The sequence below is a fragment of the Microtus oregoni genome, unplaced genomic scaffold, assembly GCF_018167655.1.
Source record: "Microtus oregoni isolate MIOR12 unplaced genomic scaffold, Mior012 000011F_ref0000422, whole genome shotgun sequence".
Classification (NCBI taxonomy): domain Eukaryota; kingdom Metazoa; phylum Chordata; class Mammalia; order Rodentia; family Cricetidae; genus Microtus; species Microtus oregoni.
This window is the reverse complement of record NW_024543070.1, coordinates 22022059-22037101: the sequence shown is the minus strand read 5'-3', so window position 1 is coordinate 22037101 and position 15043 is coordinate 22022059. Positions and strand designations below refer to the sequence as shown.

Genomic DNA, 15043 nt, shown 5'->3' with positions numbered 1-15043 from the left:
GGGAAAACAACAGTTCTCTGGATGGAGTTTGAGATCTGCTTAGCTCTGGACTGTGTAGATGTGCTGCCCCCTGCCTTGGGTATTGGTCCTCACCTTCCACTCTGGGCACGTCAGCCTAGCTTGCCTGTGAGCTTCTGGGGATTCTCCGGTCCCTGTCTCCCACCTCCCCATAGGAACTGGGAGGGGGCTACACATGCCTGAGATACTGTCCTTATCTTTTACATGGGTTCTGGGGGTTCAAACTCAGGTCCTCATGCTTGTGTGTCAAGTGGCTTTACCCACTGAGCCATCTCCCCAGAGCTCCACATTAATTTTCTTTCTTTTTTTTTTCTTTTTAAATGAGAGTCTCACTCTTCCCTGGATCTCACCCAGGAAGGTAGATTGGCAGGCCAGTGAGTCCCAGAGATGTGTGTGTGTGTGTGTGTGTGTGTGTGTGAGAGAGAGAGAGAGAGAGAGAGAGAGAGAGGCAGTGTGTGTTTGGTTACACACTGCACCACGGTCTGTCTTGAGGGAAGTCAGGCAGGAACTTAGCAGGAGCCGAGGCAGAGACCATGGAGGACAGCGGCTCACTGTCTGGCTTCCCACATTTGGCTCAGCTGCTTTCTAAAAACCCAGATCCACCCACCATGAGCTGGGTCCTCCCACGGGACCCACTAGTGAAGAAAATGTCTCCTACATATGCCCAAGGCCAGTTGGGTGGGGCAGCTCCTCAGCTGAGGCTCTCTCTTCCCAGACATTTCTAGTTTGTGTCAGAGTGACAAAACTAAGCAGCACATGGCTTTAGATGGGTCAGGCATGGTGGTGGAGAGGTTACGGTGGAGCAGTCATGAGGGAGGACATGTACTTACACCCCAGCACTGTGGGGAGGGGCTCAGAATGAGGCAGGTACGTCCTTGGTGCCTGCCCATCAGCCAGCTGAGACTGCTTAGTGAGTTCCATCCAGGTCAGTGAGAGATGCTGCCCCCCCCCAAACACACACAGAATGTGGCTGGTACCAGAGGAACAACAGCTGAGACTGCCCCCCCATCCCCATGCGTGTGTCCCTGCACAAACAACATTTCATGTTTTAAGGAAATTTACAACTTCGTGCCGTGTTTGTTTTCCTTAAAGGTTGGATCCACCTGAACCTTTTAAGCAGGGGCATGTGTGTCCCTGGGGCCAGTCTTGCAAGTCTGCTGGCCAGTGCTGACCTCCTTCTTCTTCTGTTCCCTCTAGCAACATGTCTGAATGCTTGGCTGACGCCATGTGCCAGCGCTGCCAGGCCCGGTTTGCCCCCACCGAGCGCATCGTCAACAGCAATGGGGAGCTCTACCACGAGCACTGCTTTGTGTGCGCACAGTGCTTCCGGCCTTTCCCCGAGGGGCTCTTCTATGAGGTGAGGAGGTTCTGGACAGTAGCCTGTTCTAGAAGAGTGACCTGGCCAGGCTCTGAGGCAGCAACGCTGAGTTTCACACACTGTGTTGGCCCGTCCCTCAGCTGGGAACTTCTGCAGTCACTCTTCTTCCGCTGCCCTTGGACAGGCTGTGGGCAACCCTGGGGAAGGAAGAACCCCACCATGCGACTCGCTGTCCATTGGGTCAGACAGTGAATGCAATGGCTGAGTGATTCCATTATCTGGGGAGGATGCTTTAGAAACAAGAATTCTCATGGTTGGAGTTGGGTAAGCAGGTGATGTTTGATGAGGCCAGAAGAGAAAAGATAAACATACACACATACATCCACACACGCACACACACAGACATGCACACATGCATACACACACTCATGTACACGCACACACACATGCACACATGCATATACACTCATGTACACGCACACACACATACACACATGCATACACACTCATGTACACGCACACTTACATGCACACATGCATACACACACTCATGTACACGCACACACACATGCACACATGCATACACACTCATGTACACACACACACTCCTCTGCAGAAAGAGATCTTGCAGAAGGAGCAGCACATGAAGAGGTACTGAAGCAGAAGCATGTGGGATATTTGGGGAGAGGCTGGTACAGGTAGAAGCAGGGGATGAGCGGGAGAGTGGCAGGAGCTAGACAGAGACTCTCCATCTTCCTGTCTTAGTGGCTCTCCTTTGGGGTCTTCTGTTCTGTAAGAGATTGGAGTTCCTTGGGTTTGGAAAAGAGGAGTCACATCCTTGTCCCACATGTAAAGAAGACCCCTCTACTCAAGGCATGTGACATGTGCCTGTAACACGATCAGATCGTGGGAGGCCACGCAAGGAGACCATCTCGGAAGCAAAGTGGAAGAGAGAGAAAGGCTCTGGGCGTCGTGCCACACAGAGGCTGTGGGGCAGTTGGGAAAGAAGCTGGGATACCAGGTGGGACCAGGAGTGGGGTCATTGAGTCTTGAAATAGTTCAGAGAAAAGTCAAGGGCCCTGAATTGCCCACAGCAGCTCACAAGAGCAAGTAGTTAAGTCCTTTCTAAACACAGCTGTTCTTAAAAACTAACTCACGCCCGGGCCGAGGAAATGCCTCCTTCATCAGAGTGCTCGCCTCGTAATCATGAGCTCTTGAGGTTAATCCCAGAACCAATGTAAAAAACCAGCAGGGCATACCAGCCTGTGCTGTGTCCAGGAACTGGGGAAAGAGAGAGACAGGTTGATTCCTGAGGCTCATGGGCCAGTCAGTCTGTCTGGTCTATTTGGTGAGCCACAGGCTAGCGAGAGACCCTGTTCTGGGGGATAAGGAGTACCTACATTCACATAAACACACACATATAATAAATCGTATCAATGTAGAGGGGTATAGTACTTTATTAAAAATGAAGATAACAAACACATAAAATGTCCTACTCATTATTTCATTAGACTTTCAAGTCATGTATGCGTCTGAAATTATTTCTGCCTATGTGGTGCTATTTGTGATGTCGGCATGGTACTAGCCTGGCAGTAAGATCTACGCCACAGCATCTGGCAGACCCAGAGTCAGGGCCTCTGTTGCCTTCTGCCAGAGTTGGTTAAACACTGACTGCACTGCTCCACTTGGCTGCAGTGGAGGGGGCAGGACCAGAGCTCAGAGAGCGCCGTGTTTCTTCCGGGGGCGGGAGGCTAGGCATCATTGGTTGATGATGTGGGTATGTGGCCCGCATGCCAGATGAAAATCTCCTGTTGCTCTCCAGGCTCCTGAGAGACGCTGGCTGGCTGTAGAGGCAGCAGAGGGCTGGAGAGATCTCTGTGAGGGGTTTTAGACCAGAGCCAAGCAAAGCACATAGTGGGTGTTTGGGAGATATTGCCGCTGAGGAAATCCAAGCCTCTGTAGCCTCTCTGGCTCACTGGGGAGAGCTGCTTTGTTGCTTTAGAAGAAACTTACAGAGGGTGACTTTGAACTTCTGCTGCCTCCTGCCTCCATCTCCCAAGGGCACTGCTACTCCCCATTTATGCAGCTCTGTGACCCAAAACAAGGGCTTCCTACAAACTGAGCTACAGCCCCCATTTTTTTTTTTTTAAAGAAAGCAAATTGTTAAGAGAGCGGAAAGCAGAGACAAGCTTTGGTCATGCTTGGGACAATACATGACAGTGGCTGACCGCAGCACTCGGGGCCTTTGCTTTGTCAGGCCAGCTCCCCAGGCCCTTCCTGTGCTCTCTTTCTCCCCTCTTCCTTCCATGGGTCTTCTGTAGTTTCTGGGGACACTGATCTGGTCAGACATGCAGGGCAAAGTGGCACATGGAACTCAGATTTGACCCGTTCTTCCCCAGCCCCAGCTCCCATCTCAGCTTGGCCTATTGTCAGGATCCTCGGGTCCTCGGCAGATAGCAGAATCCCCAAGAGCTGACCGTGGACCCTCAGCATCTCTGTGAAACCCTCAATTTGCACTCTGCTAAACTGCATGGCTAGTCCCCTGCTCCAGCTAGCTCTAGAAGGCTCTCTTCTTCAGACCCCAGGCCACTGGTATTTATTAGGAACAAGGGATTGTGGGGATGAGGAATGACTTGCTTGTCTTTTGTCTGTGGTCCCGTTTGCAGTTTGAGGGCCGGAAGTACTGCGAACATGACTTCCAAATGCTGTTTGCTCCATGCTGCGGATTCTGTGGTAAGAGCTGGTGGCAGCACCTAGGAAGTGGGGAGGGGACAAGTAGGGAACAGGCAAGACTGGCACACTACTTAGCCTGGGGACTTTTACCTATCACCTCCCTCTGTCTTTTTCTGAGCATTGCTCTTCAGGTCCTTACAAGAGGGGTGTTTGGACAAGGCTGAACTGGGAGGAGCCCCAGGCACATAGGACTTGGGAGGTGCCAAAGGGTGAGTGTGCCCTGACTGACAACTGAGATCTCTCCTCTTCCAGGTGAGTTTGTCATTGGACGCGTGATCAAGGCCATGAACACCAACTGGCATCCAGGCTGCTTCCGCTGTGAGCTGTGTGACGTGGAGCTGGCTGACTTGGGCTTTGTGAAGAACGCAGGCAGGTGAGGATGCTGCAGTTGTGGGCAGAGAGGAGGGTCTCTTGTCCCCACTCTAGGAGACATGGTCCGGCCAAATACCAGGCACCTTCCAGGCACTGCAGCACCCTGTACTGATCTGGCTGTGGACCTTGTCCCACCCCTACTAGACGGAGAACACAATCCCGAGGGCACGGATCAGGATGGGGGTGGCAGAGGGAGGATAGACAGGGCTGCCTCTGGGTAAGGGGTGTTCCTTTGGGGTGAAGGGTCTTGAGTGGATATGGATGGATGATGAGTTTTCAGTTGACAAATCCCTATTACCCCTGACACCCCACCTGCTGCTACCTCACCGTGCTGACCCCAGTTGTCTGCCTTCCCTCCTGTACGCACATGGCTGGAGGATGTTGGACAGATAGCCCTTAACCAAGTTGCCCAAGTTACCCAAATTCAGAAACGTAAGCCTTATTGGTACTCTGGCTGTTCTCCTTCCAAGAAGCCTTGTTCTTTCTTCCCACCCTTGCCTCCCTCACTGTGGGTTCTATACCTCTCCTTTAGCCATGACCTCATCTCCCACCTGCGTGGGAAAGCTTTAGGGGAAGCTTCCAGCAACACCTCTGTGCCCTGAAGTCCTGAGCATAGCTGTTGACCTTCTCTTTATCTCAGGTCAAGACCGGGGGGCATCAGGTCCTCTCCTTGGCCTTCAGTGGCCTCACAGCAAGGCCCTCATTCCTAAACCATCTCCTTTCCCAGTGAGACCTCTGTTCTGTGCTAGCTTCCTCCAGCCTCTCTCTGCACAGGGGTGTTCTTTGGGCCCACGTCCATACCTGCCCTTGAAGTTTTGGGTCTCTCAATGGCACATCTAGACAATCCAGGGGCCTCCTCCAGGTCTCTCCTTTGCTCAATGCCCCTGTCTGTGTGGCATCTCCATTTGAGATTCTAACACAACAGGACCCAAATAGAGCTGCAAGATCCTCTTCCTCTGACCCAAGTCTGTTTCTGCGTGCCCTGTGCCAGAAAAGGCATTCCAGAGACCCTCCAGCTTCCCACAAGAATGCTCTTCCTGTCTGGGTACTTGGGTCTCTGTCAAAGCCCTTCTGTCACTTTTGTCTCAACCTACAGTGATCTTGTCCCTTTGCTATGCCGCTGGAGAGGCACATGACCTCTCGCTGGTCCTGGCATCTGAAAGACTGGTATGGTATTGTATTCAGCAGGCTGTCTTGGTAAGGGACCACAATGGTGAACAGACCTGTACTGGTGAGAAGCAATGCTGGGCATCAGGGGCAACAGTCTGGGCTGTGCTCTTTCTGAGATGAGCCGTGCACGGGCCACCACCCCATGCTTTGGAAGACAAAATGTAAAAGAAGAATATAGGGTTTTCTATTGATGGTGGTTGTAGGGTTAAGACCGAGAGTCCTTCTAACCTAGAACGGCATGTGGAGCCCCATGATGCATAGCTTCAGGTCTGCCTGGGCCACCAGAACCACAATAAAGGGAAGCATTGCCTTGCTTGGTCATTCTTGGCTGGAAGGGGAGAGAATCCCAGGGGAGGACATATGTGTCATGTTGAACTAGCACAATAATCTCCTTCACCTTAAGGCTCGATTATGTTTAAGAGTAATACAAACAAGTACAAAAAAAAAAGGATACATTAGAGTGTCCAACACATGCTGACAAGTTCAACAGTTCAAAGCCAGGCAGCCGAGGCTGGTAGAAGCCTCTTGGGAGGGAGTGGGGATGCCCCTTCTGGGCTTGAGTGAGATGGAGACAGGTTCACACACCGCGCTCCTGCCTCTAGTGGGCTCTAATGGCTGTCCATCTATGCCATATGCATGACCAGGCCACCTTCTAATGAGAAACTCTAGACATTGTCAGGCTAGAAGCAGGCGTGGGAACATGGTTATAGCAGGGGGGTCCAGAGCTGTGTTTGCTGGGCTCACACGCCACCAGTCTGAAATGTACTCATGTGTGACTCACATAGAGTCTGTGTCCCCTGAACTCAGAAAGAGGTCATCTCCCAAGGCTGGCAAGGGATACACGATATACCATGCACTTCAAAGGAAGTATCCGACACTCCTCGTGTTCCATTGAGATTTGTGCTGCCGCTCTTTCTGGGTCCCGGGCAGCTTGCTTTCTGGGTTATTCTGTAGGGCTTTGTTGCTGTGGGCATCTGTATATGAAAGAAGCTGACAGTTTAGCGGGGAAGAAAGATTCCCATTGTTCCAGAAATGTATCTGTGGCTCTTCTCTATTTAGCACCAGTGAAGTCACTGGGTGTCTGGGAGCTGTAAATAAGGCAGGCCAACCGAGTCCCTGTGGAAGGGTGCGCAGGGCATCCTGTACCTAGCTAGTTGGCCCTCCCTCTTGATGCCTTTGCTCAGACTGGATGGCCTTACAGTGAAGACCTTGGAGCAGGGCACGAACTGCTGACATTTCAGTTGGTTTGCTCAGGAAGTGGAGAGGGAAGACAGAGGTCTTTAGCTGGCCCTGGCAGCATGTGCCCCAGTGGAGAGCTGGTTCTCTGACAGCTGGCCTAGGGACAAGACGTCCTGGAGGCTTACAGCTCAGGGCTCACAGCTCGGATCGGGCACTTAGGGAGCTCTCGTTGGTCTTTCCTTCAAAGCTGGGAGGGGGGCCCGTGAGCCGTTTGCTGCAAAGCAAGTTGCACAAGGCATGGCGGAACTTCTCGGCCACGAAGAAGTACATGACAGGGTCCAGGGCCCCGTTGAGGCTTGTGAGACAGGAGGTGATCCGGTTGCCTAGGGCCAGGGCACGCTGAGCGGTGCATGAAGTCCCCCCGCCGCGGTAGTGAAGCACATAGACGGAACGGTGGACGTGGTAGGGCACAAAACAGATGAGGAAGATGGCCAGAACCATAGCAATCATGCGGACGGCTTTGTTCTTGAGATGCTTCTCTATGCGGGGACCCTGGCGCAGGCTGCGAATGATCAGCAGGTAGCAGGTGACTGTGGTGATGAAGGGGAAGGTGAAAGCCACAGCCAGGGATGCCAGGGCGTGGTGGGAGGCCTTCTCCCGGTACAGTTGCAGGCAGACAACTGTGTGGTTGGTCTGCACAGTCTGTGGGCTGACCAGCAATGGGGCCATAGCCACAGCAACCACCACCCACAGGAAGGCACAGGCCAGGTGGGCATAGAGAGGTCGCCGAAGCTTGAGGGACTTGACAGGGTGCACGATGGCCAGGAAGCGATCAGCGCTGATGCAGGTGAGGAAGTAGATGCTGGCATACATATTGAGGTAGAAGAGGAAGCCAGTGAGTCGGCACGGGATTTCCCCAAATGGCCAGTGATTCCCAGAGAAGTGATAAACCAGCCTAGTGGGCAGGACCAGTACACAGGATAAGTCGGCCACCGCCAGGTGCATCAGGAACACGTTGGCCGGGGTCCCTGACTTCTGGTCCCATATGAAGAGCCACAGGGCCAGAGAATTGCCCACAAAAGCTAGGATGAAATCCAGAAGGTAGAAGCAAGCGAAAAGCATGTTCTCGAGGGGGGTCTCCTGTCCACATTGCTCAGAGTAAGCCAGGGAGGAGTTGTCCGGCAGACTCGGGAGGGCTGCCTCCAGACCATTCATGGTGTGGCTAAAGGCAGAACAGGGAACAGAGCTGGAGGGAATACAGAACCAGTTATGGGGTCCCAGGATGCGCCCCCCAAGGTCAGAGGCAGGACCTCTGATGCCTTCAGAGTCTCCTGTCGCTAACTTGAGAGGAGTGGAGCTACTCTAAGCTTGACACAGCTGCAGAACTGCCAAGGGAAACTCCTGGGTCTGGGGGGTGGGGTTTCTGTGTCCTTTGGAGCTGACTGAGTCTCAGGCATTTTGAACGTTAGTCACAGGCCAAATCCAGCTGAGGCATGGTTTTCCCAGAAAGTAAGGAGGTCCTGGGGTAATTGCTGGAGGATCCAGAATCTAGAAGTTACTTTCTGCTCTGTGCCTGTCCACTCTCTCAGGCCTAGATGATGGAGTTAGTACCAGAGGGAAGGGAAGCAAGCTTGATTGTCTGGACTTATGAGGCCAGGGAGAGTCCTTACTTTCTTTTCTAGCCCCACCCTAAGGCAGGCATAGTGTTGTGTGTGGGTCCCTTAAGCTCGCTCCCCATGGGAGAGTAAGTAGGATCTATTACTGAAAGCCTAGTGCTGGCTTGCCTGGTGGGCCTGCTTACTCTGAGTCCCAGGACCTCCCTGACCTCTGACCTGGCCCACAAGGAGCAATAAGTCACTTCTCTTTGTCCCACCTTCTGGCTCCTCCCACACTTGTTAGCATGGCTCCACCAGGGCTGCACTGGGCATGTTTTCTGTCATGGCACCCAAGAACCCCAGTGTCTCTGGAGTTTCCACATTTAGCTGCTCAACTCCATTTTGATCAGTTTTTCTGGGTGAGGCCTGGGTTTAGGACACCTTTGCCAGGGCCTCAGACCAGCAGGGAGCATGGGTATTCCATAGCCCAAGTTGGGGTATGAGGGCGTCCTGCGCCTTCCAGGATACAGTTTCACCTCTGGGGGCCAAGGGGACTCTGTGGTCAGAACTGGGAGTGTGGCTCATCACATAATATGCCCTGGAGTTGCCCATCGTCCTCTGTGGGGCATTTCCAGGACTGGATACCTAACTTTGGGGGCCCAGTGTAAAATGAAAATGCATAACCTCTTGCTCAAAAAGTAAGAATTTGGGTTGGTGGTAGAGGGCTTGCCTGGAATGCATGAGGCCCTGGGTTTGATTCCCAGCATGTAAACAGGGTGTGGTAGCAAGTGCCTGGAATCCAAACACTTGGAAGGTGAGCAAGAGGTCAGGGTCATCTTCCATCATACAGAGTTCAAGACCAGTCTAGATAATAATAATAATAATAATAATAATAATAATAATAATAATAATAGAAAGTAAGAATTTCAGGGTAGTGGAAATTGTCAAACAGCTCAGGGCCCGGTGGGACTGGATGCTGTCTCTACTCCGTCACCTCTGCTGAGTCCCAGAGGCTCCCCACCCTTCCCCTCCCAGCCCTGCCCCTTACCTCTCACAGAGGACCCAGGAGGGAAAGGACAGGAAGCAGGCAGCCCGTGAGCCAGCAGTGGAAGGTGCTCCAGGTAGACTCCTTGTAGCTGCAGGAGGGAGGCTTGGCTATTTAAGGAGAGCAAGCAAGCCCACAGCGCCTGTGAACCTGAAAAGCTGCTTCATTCCTGAAGGGTCCTTTGTGGGGTAGGCTGCTTTTCCAGCTGGGTCTGCTTCCACGGAGCACACACTGAATATTCCAGTGTGTCCTCAGACTGTGTGTACCCCCACCCCCCCAGCCAGGCCACAGAGCATCACAGAGGCCAAGTATGTGACTGTCCTGGGAGCCTGGGAGTGGGCAAGGGCTGGGCCGGGTGGGGGTCTTGGGCTGGAATTGACAGACACAACAGGATATTTCAGAAGGGGATGATTTTCTACTAGTGGGGGGGGGATAGGGAGGGGTCAGCTACCATGGCAACGGGCCAGGATCCCAAGCTTACTCGGCTGGCGGCAGGGTGGGGGGGGTTGGGAGTGGGGGGTGTTGTTATGCATGCCAGGGTTGGAGCTGAGGAGTCTCGGGGCCGATGAGAGGGGATTCTTTCAGACACTTGCTGTAGGGTCCTTGTGTCCCGTCCTGTATAATTAGGACCCATTCGGTTGTGTGGAATAAATCATGGCCTTTATGTGGAACTCTGCACAGCTGCAGGCGCCTTATAAAGAGGGAGCTGTCTGTGCTGTGGGGCTGCAGCTCAGCCCGGCAGGCCTGCCTTTGGCCTGGGAGGACTTCACGGCTGAGCATGACCAGCAGGAGGGCCACAGTGGCTCCCTGACCATGGCTTGCTCCTTCTGGGGCGGCTCAGAGCTGGGATGGGTTGGGTGTTGCCCGTGAGTCACCAAAGTTCAGCAAGGCTGATATCACTAAAGGGGCAGCCGTACAGCACACTCAAGCCAGCGTTCTTGGTCTCAAAAGACTTAAGATTTTTATTTGAAATGTTTGAAATTATAGCTGGGGATAGAGCTCAGCCGACACAGGGTTTGTCCGGTGTGACTGCAAAAACCTGGGTTCCATCCTCAAGCCGTGTGGTGGCTCATTCCTCTGCTCCTTGTGCTTGAGAAGCAAAGGCAGGAGACAAGAGAAGTTCAAGGTCATCTTTGGCTAAGCCTTGAGTTTGAAGCCAGCCCGAGTTACTTGAGATCCTGCCTCAGAAACAAATAAGCAATACATTTACAATTATGCGTGCTTAACATCTGGAGAGACTCTACTGCCCAGTGTATCTATTGTCAGTTTGTCTTCTCACACAGCGCTGTGCAGCTGGGAATTTTGCTCCATCTGACAGTTGAGAAAGCCAAAGCTCAGTGAGGGGAAGTCATTCACCCTGTGGCAAACTCCAGCAAGTGGCAGAGCCTGCCTCTATACTCCGGCACACGTCACTGCAGAAGTAACGTTTTATGTGCATTTGTTCCTTTCTGTTGACCTGGTGCATTTTGACATGAGAATTCTGCTTTGAGAGGGAGGGTTTAAGACAGGGCTTCTCTATGTGGCCCCGGAACTCACTTTGTAGATCACAGAGACCCACCTTCCTCTGCCTCCTGAGTGGGGGGATTAAAGGCGTGCGCCACCATCGCCTGGCTGCCACCCATCTTTTGTGAGTGTTGTTTTGAGACAGGGTCTCTCACTGGCCTGTAGCTTGCCAATCAGGCTACAGTGACTGATGGGAGACCCCAGGCTTCCACCCGTCCCCCCCACCCCCCACCCAACACTTAGGTTATAAATGTATACTACCATGCCCAGCTTGAAAAAACAATTTATTAGCCGGGCGGTGGTGGTGCACGCCTTTAATCCCAGCACTCAGGAGGCAGAAGCAGGCGGATCTCTGGGAGTTCGAGGCCAGCCTGGTCTATAAGAGCTAGTTCCGGGACAGGCACCAAAGCTACAGAGAAACCCTGTCTCGAAAAAACCAAAAAATAAAAAAAAAAACCCCAATTTATTATGATTATTTATGTGAGTATCTGTGTGTCATGGCATGTGGTAGAAGTCAGAGGACAACTTTTAAGAGTTGGTTCTCTCCTCCTACTATGTAGGTCCTAGGGATAGAACTCAGGTTATTGGGCTTGGTGACCAGCACCTTTGCCTGCTGACCCGTCTCAATGGCCCGTGTCCAGCTTTTAAAAGAATGGATTCTGGGGATTGTACTTGGGACCCAATGTTTGCAAAAACAAGTCCTTCATCAATTGAACTATCTCTCTAGCCCGTGGGTTTGGTGGTTTTGACACAGTGTCTCACTGTGTAGACGAGGCCGGCTCAAACTCACTATCCTCCTGCCTTAGCTTCCTGAACTGCCACCATATCTTGCTACAGCTTTAAAGCATAATTCTTCCGTGTTGATTGGACGCTGTATGGATTCTAAGAAGGAGCTGCCAGTTGTAGACGGGAGTCATGGGGAGTAAGACCATTACTGTGGTAGGGACACAGAGAGGAGGAACTGGCTGCAGTGGCTGACCGGGCAAAGCACCTGTGTCCTCGGCTGCGGGGTAAATGTCCTGGGTGGGAGGGGCTCCAGGATCACAGAAGTGAAGGCTGCAGCCACAGCTGCTGCCTGTTCTGGGCTAGGAGGAGGCCAGGCCACCTGTGCTTGGACACTGGCCCCAGTTTTGGCTTGGCTGTTGTCACAAGATTATGTCCACTGTCCCTCTCTCTCTTTCCCCTCTTGAATAATCACGCCTTCACTCACATGTTCGATACATTGACCACGAGCTACTTCTCAATGATGGGTGGCCACGGTCCAGTGGAGGTACAGTAGGTAGCCTAGCAATAGTACCAGACACCTTGCTTGTGTGTCTAGCGTTATGCCAAGCTCTCAAGATAGGACCTCTGGGCAAGTAGAGAGTAAAGCTCCGTGACTTGATTCCAAAGGGCACAGAGGTAGCAGGGGATCTACCTGGATAGGTGGCTCTTGAGTCAGTCTCTGCGACAAGCCTGTGAAACGGGGTAATGATGCGGGCTGGGGAGATGGCTCAATTACGTTATGCAAACATGAGAACTTGAGGTCTGATCCCCGGGGTCCATGGAAAAGCCTGGCGTGGGAGCGTGCGCCTATAGCCCTAGTACTGGGGAGATGGGGGCAGGCAGATCCCTACAGCTCACTGGCTTATTTCGCCAAATTGGTGAGCTCCAGGTTCTGTGAGAAGCCCTGCGTGGAAAAAATAAGATGGGGAACAATTGAACACTGACCTGAGATTGACTTCTGACTGCATACACATGCGCATATCTGCATGCATAGGCGCATTATCCATGCACACGCGCGCGCGCGCACACACACATACACACACACACACACACACACACACACACACTAAAGGGGTCAATGGTCAGGTGGCTGTGGAGGCTAGTGACAGATGGAGGATTTCCCCTGTGGATTTTGGATCCTGGGAAGGAGGGCCAGGTCCCAGCAGGATTGTCACTGCAGTGACAACTGGGGAATGGGGACCAAGGGGCACTGGATGGAGTTTCTGTGCATCTTTGCCTGGGGAGCTGAATCGAAAATTCTTTGCACCCACAATGACGAGGAAACAGAACTTTTGTTGATTTCCTTCTCTGTTAAGACCACAGCTGTTGCTCAGAGCAAGGAGCAGAATCAGAAATGACTGAAGTCCTCACAAAAAAGACTCTGTGATGACAGAGGCTGGGGTTCAGGAGCCTCCCCGTGACACAGCTTTCCTTGTCTCCGGGGACAGAAAGCGCTTGTGAGCACTAGGGCCCCTCTTCATCCGGCAGACTCCAAAGGAAGGGGCGAATGAGCCCTGCATGGATTCGGTCACCCCGCCACACACTGTGGCATTCTAAGACTTACATTCACTGTCGCTTGCGCTAAAAGACATGTGAAAAGTAAAACATCTCAGCAAACAACAGCTAAATGTCCCTTCTGTATTATACGATGTCCTAGGCCTAAGCTCAGAAAGCCTTGGAGAAGAAGCAAACACAGGCATTCTAGTGTATGTGTACGGTTTCCCGGATTTGGGTGTTGAGGTTCAAACTTGGGTCGTTAGGTTTGGAGACAAGTACCTTTACCTGCTGTGGTAGCTTACCTGCCCCAGTCTTTTGCAGGGTTGGGGAAGGTATCCCTTTCAGAATCCTTGTGGTAGGAAACCTTTCTCAAACTTGGACTTATTTACTTTGAATTACCCAGCTGCCACTGAGGCCACAAGCCGGGCTCTAGACTTCTTTTTCTGGGTGCTGGCCAGACAGTTCTGGAAGAGCTACCTCTTGGGTTCTTCTCCCTCACACTGCTCTCACCTCCTACAGGCACCTCTGCCGGCCTTGCCACAGCCGCGAGAAGGCCAAGGGCCTGGGAAAATTCATCTGCCAACGGTGTCACCTAGCCATTGACGAACAGCCCCTCATGTTCAAGAATGATCCCTACCACCCGGACCACTTCAGCTGTTCCCACTGTGGGTAGGTGCCCAGTCCTGGTCCTGTGTATGACAAAGGTGATCCTGGCTGTCACAGGATGGGGCTGCTGGGATTCCCACCCAGTACAGAGGTAAACAAAGTAGCCTACGGCACAGGCTGCAGGGTAAAGTTGGGGTGAGGCAGAAAGCCCCTCTCTCTGAGCTCTCTGTCCAGGAGTCCTTGTGATTTGAGGGGGGCAGTATAAGGGGCAGCCTCCAGATCTCAGGACTCTGGCTGAGTTGGAACAGAGAGGAAAGAATGGAGTGTGTAAGGTTGGTACTGGTGTTGAAGAGGGGAGAAAGAGGAGAGAAAAGCTGACAACCTCCTACGGTTCCCTAGTTTCCCTTCCGTGCTTACCCTTAGAGGGGAACAAGAAGAAAAAGACCTTTCTCTGTTGGGATAAGTGAGACCCCAGATCCTGAATTTCTTGTAATCCCCTGATCTGAGTGCCTACAGCTGCTCTGAGCACGAGACCTTCAGGAGTTCCTGATGGCAGGAGAGTGGTTTCTGGTGGGTTTGGCTGGGGCGTGGCTATCTCTATATAATCTGCCCCTGAACACAATAAAGCAGGCATTCTTGGGGAATTCAAGGATGACCCGTGTCGCTGTCTCTCTGTCTGTATTTTAACCTCCAGCTCCCTTGCCCGAAGCTTGTGAACTGGGTAATAGCACACCGAGCGCTTGCCCTTAGAAGGGAACAAGAAGAAAAAGACCTTTCTCTAAGAAGCTAGCTGGACAGGACACAGGATCTTTCTGCAGGCCTGGGCGGGGTGCACACAGGAAGGCTCCAGAAATCAGAACAAGCTGGCTCAGCCAGAGCAAGGGCCTCAGGCACAGTACCCTAGACCGGCAGTTGCAGTGGCCCTACAGAAGGTGAGGGCTGCCCCTGAGGTTGCTCTGTGTTGTCTTCTAGGAAGGAGCTGACCTCCGATGCCCGTGAGCTGAAGGGGGAGCTCTACTGCTTGCCTTGCCATGACAAGATGGGCGTCCCCATCTGTGGGGCCTGCCGCCGGCCGATCGAGGGCCGTGTGGTCAATGCATTGGGCAAGCAGTGGCACGTGGAGGTAAGGCTGCGAGGGATCTGCAAGTGGGACACAGATTCGTATTAAGAAACAGCATGGTTAACAGTCTGTTGGAACCTCATCCCAGGCCACGCCTGGGCTGATTCCCTATGAGAACTGTT

The 15043-nt window shown here is 52.6% G+C and overlaps 2 protein-coding genes across 5 annotated transcripts in view; one reads left to right on the top strand and one right to left on the bottom strand.

Annotated features, from left to right (window-relative positions):
• The window catches only part of Lims2 (LIM zinc finger domain containing 2), a 36170-nt gene that overhangs the window by 17685 nt on the left and 3442 nt on the right, over nt 1-15043 (top strand). For all 3 annotated transcript variants that reach the window (XM_041659882.1, XM_041659883.1, XM_041659881.1), the window contains exons 2-6: nt 1216-1375; nt 4003-4069; nt 4322-4442; nt 13715-13864; nt 14774-14924. In XM_041659882.1, the coding sequence (XP_041515816.1) occupies nt 1220-1375; nt 4003-4069; nt 4322-4442; nt 13715-13864; nt 14774-14924 (645 nt within the window). In that variant the 5' untranslated portion in view covers nt 1216-1219. The remainder of the gene's footprint in view (nt 1-1215; nt 1376-4002; nt 4070-4321; nt 4443-13714; nt 13865-14773; nt 14925-15043) is intronic.
• Nucleotides 2782-9632, bottom strand: Gpr17 (G protein-coupled receptor 17). Of its 2 annotated transcripts, none has more exons than XM_041659885.1 (2): nt 9434-9632; nt 2782-8036 (listed from the first exon to the last, which is right to left on the bottom strand). In XM_041659885.1, exon 2 carries the CDS (start codon nt 8003-8005, stop codon nt 6986-6988), a length of 1020 nt encoding a protein of 339 aa, XP_041515819.1. In that variant the 5' UTR covers nt 8006-8036; nt 9434-9632; the 3' UTR covers nt 2782-6985. The 2 variants fall into 2 exon arrangements, with proteins under 2 accessions (XP_041515819.1, XP_041515818.1); XM_041659884.1 differs by having other exon boundaries at nt 2782-8012; nt 9434-9631.